This window comes from Crocuta crocuta, unplaced genomic scaffold, assembly GCF_008692635.1.
Source record: "Crocuta crocuta isolate KB4526 unplaced genomic scaffold, BGI_CrCroc_1.0 scaffold159, whole genome shotgun sequence".
In the NCBI taxonomy this organism is placed as follows: Eukaryota; Metazoa; Chordata; class Mammalia; order Carnivora; family Hyaenidae; genus Crocuta; species Crocuta crocuta.
Genome location: NW_027533263.1, coordinates 1,025,444 through 1,032,622, shown reverse-complemented (window position 1 = coordinate 1,032,622; position 7,179 = coordinate 1,025,444). Strand labels below are relative to the sequence as shown.

General features: G+C 37.7%; 1 protein-coding gene across 1 annotated transcript in view; it reads left to right on the top strand.

Moving 5' to 3' along the window:
• CLK1 (CDC like kinase 1) overlaps window positions 1-3,949 on the top strand; it is an 8,637-nt gene extending 4,688 nt beyond the window's left edge. Inside the window, exons 6-13 of the mRNA XM_077747560.1 lie at window positions 1,307-1,423; window positions 1,521-1,687; window positions 2,119-2,213; window positions 2,307-2,436; window positions 2,544-2,626; window positions 3,055-3,134; window positions 3,361-3,451; window positions 3,569-3,949. Of these exons, the coding sequence (XP_077603686.1) occupies window positions 1,307-1,423; window positions 1,521-1,687; window positions 2,119-2,213; window positions 2,307-2,436; window positions 2,544-2,626; window positions 3,055-3,134; window positions 3,361-3,451; window positions 3,569-3,712 (907 nt within the window). The 3' untranslated portion in view covers window positions 3,713-3,949. The remainder of the gene's footprint in view (window positions 1-1,306; window positions 1,424-1,520; window positions 1,688-2,118; window positions 2,214-2,306; window positions 2,437-2,543; window positions 2,627-3,054; window positions 3,135-3,360; window positions 3,452-3,568) is intronic.
• Window positions 3,950-7,179: the final 3,230 nt, after the last annotated feature.

The window sequence follows — 7,179 nt, the reverse complement described above, 5'->3', positions numbered from 1 at the left end:
TATAAATAATTTTTTTTTTTTTTTTTTTTTTTTTTTTTTTTTTTTTTTACTAGAATGTGGGAAATCCCAGTAAAAGGTACTAGCACTTTGGATTTTTTAAGCATTAGCTATTAATAGTGTTTGTAGCCTTTAATTTTAAGCTGAGAGCTGGTTTTATTGTTGTAGAAAGTATTCTTTAATCCCACTGGGCAGTTGTTGTGATTTACCCCTACCCCAAGGTCAATGATCTAAATCAAAACTTTTCAAAGCCTTAGATTTATGTTAAGGGTATTTGGAATTTTGCTTACCTACAGCATGTGGAAGCAGTCTTCAGAGTAGTACCTAGGAACCTATATTTTTAGAGGCTATCATTCACTGTGATTACACCATCAGGGTTGAGTACTCTTGTAAAATGGTGACCATTTGTTTATGCTCTTCAAACTCCTAACTAAAATTTCTTGAGATAATATAAAAAAATTTCTCTTCTGCCTTTTTTGTTCCCTGTTTGAATTTTTCCCTGTTTTGAATGGCAGAGCTTTTCTAATTTTTTTTAATGTTTTATTTATTTCTAAGAGAGACAGTATGAACAGGGGAGGGTCAGAGAGAGAGGGAGATACAGAATCCCAAACAGGCTCCAGGCTCTGAGCTAGCTGTCAGCACAGAGCCCAACACAGGGCTTGAACCCACGAACTGTGAGATCATGACCTGAGCCGAAGTCGGATGCTTAACCAACTGAGCCACCCAGGCACCCCTGGCAGAGCTTTTCTAAACAAATTACTAGAGGATGCTTCCTACCATCAGTTAGTAAGGTTCTGAGAGCAGGAGCTCCATACTGACCCCCTACTATCTCCCAGGTTTTCTGGTCACATAGACAAAAGGAAGAATTTGATAAAATTTGCCAGCTACTACAAGGAGAAGCTGCTTTACGTACATGTTTTGAGTCTTAATTGGAATATGAACTGAAGTGGTGATATCCTCAATATTCTTATTAAATTACAACTATTAATACACGTTTTAGTAGAAGGACCAAAAAAGAATTCATGTAAGTGGTGGTTTGATGAAAGAAATCTGCATCATTCAGCATATATTTGTATTACTGATCCTATCGTATACCCAAAGATCATTCTCATTATTCACATTGAGGTGCAGTTACAAGAGAATACATCATACAGTACTTCAAATAAAACCAAATGCTAGACCACAAATTTAAGAAAACAGATACAGTGGGTCAAAGTAGAAGTCGTACAGTTTGAAGAGAGTAATAGGAAAAAGGAGTAGGACATCATCTTTAACTTTTTTTTTTTTTAACTTGGACTTCTTCTAACAGAGGAGGTAGACATGTAGCAGTAAAAATAGTTAAAAATGTGGATAGATACTGTGAAGCTGCTCGCTCGGAAATACAAGTTCTGGAACACTTGAATACAACAGACCCCAGCAGTACATTGTAAGTATCAAAACACAATTCAGAAAATTCTTCCACATAGATTTGAATTGTGAGAAGCTGTACTCCTATATCTTTCATGTTTTTTTCATGTTTATAGCCGCTGTGTGCAGATGTTGGAGTGGTTTGAGCATCATGGTCATATTTGCATTGTATTTGAGCTACTAGGACTTAGTACTTACGACTTCATTAAGGAAAATGGTTTTCTGCCATTTCGTCTGGATCATATCAGGAAGATGGCATATCAGATATGCAAGTCGGTGAATTGTGAGTACTTGGCATATCTCTGAGAAACTTGAGTTTGTTGAGACTAATTTAATGCCAGACTGTTTGGGGTTTTTAATTAAAAAATGGGGTCTCACCTATAGGTCCTGCAAGCCTGGGCTTAAGAGTAGGTATGAGGAAGATCGAGAAGACCATAAGCTTGGTTACTGAAAATATTAACCCAGAACCACTAGGTTAAAGAATGGTAAATTTTGGCTTTGTAAGATAAAAATAACATCTTTCTTTACTTTTTGAGTAGTTAGCTGGCAGTGGACTAACTTTCAAAGGGAGTGGGTGGTTTTTCAGCCAGCTATTGAATGTTGACAACTTTGGACGTAGAGAAAAGGCATTAGAGATTTTTTTATTGTAGGGCTTTTGAGTTTGGGTTAGGTTTTCGATTTTCCTATTACAGCACTTGTTTGTTTCATTCTCAGTTCTGCACAGTAATAAGTTGACTCATACAGACTTAAAGCCTGAAAACATCTTATTTGTGCAGTCTGACTACACAGAGGCATATAATCCCAAAATGGTAAGTCTTCAGTGTATTATTTCCTTCAGAGTTTGAAATATTTTATGCTTTCTTAATGTTATACTTCCTTAATCCATGAATTGTGAATTTCAGAAACGTGATGAACGCACTTTAATAAATCCAGATATTAAAGTTGTAGACTTTGGAAGCGCAACATATGATGATGAACATCACAGTACATTGGTATCTACAAGGCATTATAGGGCACCTGAAGTTATTTTAGGTAAGTTACTTCTTAATTCTGCTGTGGGAACATCTGTATATATCTTTATTGAAGCTCACTTTACAATGGAGTGTTCTAGTCTTCTAACGGTTTGCTTTGCTTTCCAGCCCTGGGATGGTCCCAACCATGTGATGTCTGGAGTATAGGATGTATTCTTATCGAATACTACCTTGGGTTTACAGTATTTCCAGTAAGTGACAGTGATCTGTTTCGATGGCTTTCCTCAAGAGAAGTGCTTGTTTATGTGAATGAGCACTTTAATGCAAAGCATGCACATTTAGGTAGCGCTTTTTCTCATAGACTTAATCGTAGATAAGAATAAAGAAATGAAAGTCCTGTGACACTGATGCTACTGGATATGTGTATTTTTCATCATTTTCTTTAAAAAAAAAAATCTTAAGCATTTATAAACAATTACACTGTTCATTTAGAGAAGTCACTGGTGACCTTGTTCTGTGGGCCTTAATATTTATTATCAGATATAGCTTGCTAAAAGTTTGCCCTTTTTTAGTAATCATCCTCCTCATGACTTCTGATCGCTGGACTAGAAGTTTAGCAGCTCTGTTAAATGAGATCAAAGTGCACTGTGTGCTTAACACATTCTGTTTATTATTTTAGACACATGACAGTAAGGAGCATTTGGCAATGATGGAAAGAATTCTTGGACCTTTACCAAAACATATGATCCAGAAAACCAGGTATGTTTAAGAGTAGGTTCATCCTTTGTACCACTTGGTTTTATATTCTGATTAGAATTTTATGAAACAATGAAGTCTGACAAATGCATTTCACATAAGAAATCTTTTAAAGTCTCTAGGATAATCTTGATCGGTAAAACCATAAATGATGAAACCAATCACTTTTGCTGGATGTTTTATGTTTTCATTGTCAACATTGTAAACATGAATGGGTATTTACTTTTAGGAAACGTAAATATTTCCATCATGATCGATTAGACTGGGATGAACACAGTTCTGCTGGCAGATATGTTTCAAGACGCTGTAAACCTCTGAAGGTGAGCTTGGGCCATTTCTTAAATGATCAAAACCTTTACTTCTTTTTATGCTAGAAAATAAAATTATAATAAATGGTAGTGGAAAAGACTGTTGACTGTATTCTCTTTTTCTTTCAGGAATTTATGCTCTCTCAGGATGCTGAACATGAGCTTCTCTTTGACCTCATTGAGAAAATGTTAGAGTACGATCCAGCTAAAAGGATTACTCTCAAAGAAGCCTTAAAGCATCCTTTCTTTCACCCCCTGAAAAAAGATAGATAGATCTGTAACTGTATAGCTCTCTTGAAGAGATTTTATAGACTGTATCAGTCTAATTTTTAAATAAGTTATTTTGTATAGCTTTTGTAAATTTATTACTTTTTTTTTATTGCCATGTTTATTTTGCTTGGATAGTTTGAATTGTTAAGTAAATAGCTAAAGTAGTGAGCATTTTTTTCCAGTAATTACTGTATAAAATTACTTACCCAGAATAAATTTTTTGTGCTTATGAAGTTTAAAGGAATCTGTATAATTTGTTTTTAGCACCAGTTTTCTTCCTACGTAAATTTCCATTCTTGGAGGCTTTCTTAAGTCTTTGGAAAATAGTTAGCTTTGTTTCCATTTTAGGGATTGCCAGCACGGGGCTTCTTCCTTTCTTAAAACCAAGTCTTAATGAGTCCAAATTCCAGGATGCAAAGAACTAGAAATTGGCCATAAATTTTTTCCAAACTCTATTCCTGTTTAAATTTATCTTCTGCCCCTCCCCACCAGGATACTGCAAATGGCCTCACAGGTCCTATGCTCATTTAAGACTCATAATGACAGAAAAGCTTCCAGAGGGGTGCTTGGCTGACTCCGTTGGTAGAGCATGCAACTCTTGATCTTGGGGTTTTTAATTGGAGTCCAACATTGGGTGTAGACATTACTTAAAATCTTTAGGGTGCCTGGGTGCTTTGGTCAGTTAAGCGTCTGACTTCGGCTCAGGTCATGATTTCATGGTCTGTGAGTTCTGAGACCCGCATCAGGCTCTGTGCTGACAGCTCAGAGCCTGGAGCCTCCTTTGGATTCTGTGTCTTCCCCCATTCTCTGCCTCTCCCGTATTCACACTTTGTCTCTCTCAAATAAAAATTTTTAAGTAAAATAAAATCTTAAAAAAATTAAAAATAATTAACTCCAGAATACTTTACAGCCAAGTTTTAATTGTCAAGTGACTGACAGAAGTCAGGCTTTTGTCCATGTTTTTATTTATGCTTGGTCCATTTAGGACTCTGCAGTCAGAGTTTTACTTATTTTGTTTTTTAAGACTTGGAGATGCCTGGCTGATTCAGTTAAGCATCTGACTTTTCAAGAGCAAGAAAGGCCACAAGAGATCCAGGGGCAGAGAGGAAAAGTAGCCTGGCTCACCCAGGCCTCATGGTTTTACCCAACGTGGGACTCAAATTCACCAACTGTGAGATCATTACCTGAGTCAACGTCAGATGCTTAACAACTGAGCCACCTAGGCACCCTAGGCATCCTTTTGGCTCAGGTCAAGTGAGATCAACCCCCGTGTTTGGCTCTGAGCTGGGCATGGAGACTGCTTGAGATTCTCCCTGTTCCCCTCCCTTGCTTGTGCACATGCTCTCATGATTNCCACTCTCAGCCATGCTGCTCCCGAGCTATTACCTTGAACTGCACTTCACATTTCTGTGACTGTCCTGCAGAAACGGGAGCCCCAGAGCCCCAACTCCACAGGGCTGCCTGCCGGATCAGAAGGAGCACCTCCTCGGGGCGCCTGGGTGGCTCAGTCAGTAAAGTGGCTGACTTCAGCTCAGGTCATGATCTCGCAGTCCATGGGTTCGAGCCCCGCATCAGGCTCTGTGCTGATAGCTTAGAGCCTGGAGACTGTTTCGGATTCTATGTCTCCCTCTCTTTCTGTCTCAAAAATAAACAAACGTTTAAAAAAATATATATATGTTTTTTAAATTTTTTAATGTTTTATTTATTTCTGAGAGAGAGAAAGAGGCAATGTGAGCAGGGGAGGGTCAGAGAGAGGGAGACAATTCGAAGCAGGCTCTAGGCTCTGAGCTTGCTGTCAGCACAGAGCCCAATGCGGGGCTCGAACCCACGAACCGTGAGATTATGACCTGAGCCAAAGTAGAAAGCTTAACCAACTGAGCCACCCAGGTGCCCCTCAAGACTTTTTAAAGGGACTTTTAAGAGTTGAAGGTTCACAGCAGAATTGGAAGATAGATCGATGTACCTCCTGCCCCCACATTTGCATAGCCTCCTCCATTATGAACATCCCTCTCCAGTGGGTACATATTATAATTGAACCAATGTTGACATAATCACCCAAAGTTCATAGATTGCTCTAGTTCACTTCTGTGTAATACATTCTGTGGGTTTGGACATCCATCATTCTAGAATATGGAGTATTTTCACTGCTCTAAAAATCTGAACTCTATGTTATCCCTCCCCCTTCCATACTTTGGCATCCACCAATCTTTTCACTGTAGTTTTACCTTTTCTAGAATGCCCTATCATTGGAATAATAGTATTTAGCCTTTCAGATTGTCTTCTTTCACTTAAGTAATGTGCATTTAAGGTTTTTTCATCTATTCATAGCTTTATAGTTAACTTTTTAGTTCTGAATTAGTATTCTGTTGTCTGGGTGTAGTATAGCTTATCCACTTACCTACTAAAGGACATCTTTATAGTTTTGAGAGTTTTTAATAAAGTTACTAAAAATCCCCATGGACAGGTTTTTTTGTGGACCTAAATTTGCAATTCCTTTGGATAGATAAGTAATTGCTAGATTAAATGATAAGGATAGAGAGTTTTTGGTAGGGCACCTGGGTGGCTCAGTTGAGCATCAGACTCTTGGTATCCATTCAGGTCATGATGTCAGAACTCATTCGAGCCCCACATCCATTTCTACGCTGACAGTGCGGACCCTGCTTGGGATTTTTCTCTCTGCCTCTCCTCTGTGCAGGCATACGTGTGTACTTTCTCAAAAATAAACATTAAAAAAGTTCTTTGTATATTTGGGATTATAGTCCTTCATTAGACCTGTCTTTTACAAATATTTTCTTCCAGTCTGGCTTGACTTTTTTTCTCTTAACCTTGTCTTTCACAGAGCAGATGTTTTTAGAGAATCTAAATTGTCAGTTTTTTTCATGGGTTATGCCATTGCTGTCTCTTCAAAAGTCACCATGCTCAAGATCATCTAGCTTTTCTCCTTAGGAGTTTTAATGCTTTGTTGTATTTCACATTTAAATCTATCTGTTTGAGTTAATTTTTGAAGGATTAATCTTTGCATGTGGGTGTCCAGTTCTTGCACTGTTTATTGGAGAAAGTTTTGGGGTTTTTTAGAAATTTAAAAATAAAGGCTAAGAAATTTTAAGCAAATTTGTAGGGGGTAGTATTAATTTTTGTTGCCAGAATAAGGATCTCAACTCCAGATCCAGACCATCTGGATTCAAAACTAGCCCTTACTAGCTGCATGACTTTGGAATGTCACTGAGTCTGTTCTTGTCTGTATTATTTGTAAAACTAAGGAATATTACAGTATTTACCTCAAAGTTATGGGTATGTTTAATAGATGAAAAGCACAACTGGAATAGTGGCCTAGATGATACAAAAGCTGTTAGTTCTGGAAGGAGACACATATATCTTGCCTCGTATTTTGCATGTTCCTTTGGTCCCCTGCAATACAATAAATCAGGGTTAATTCCCACCCAAAAATTACATTAAGGTTGCCTATGCTG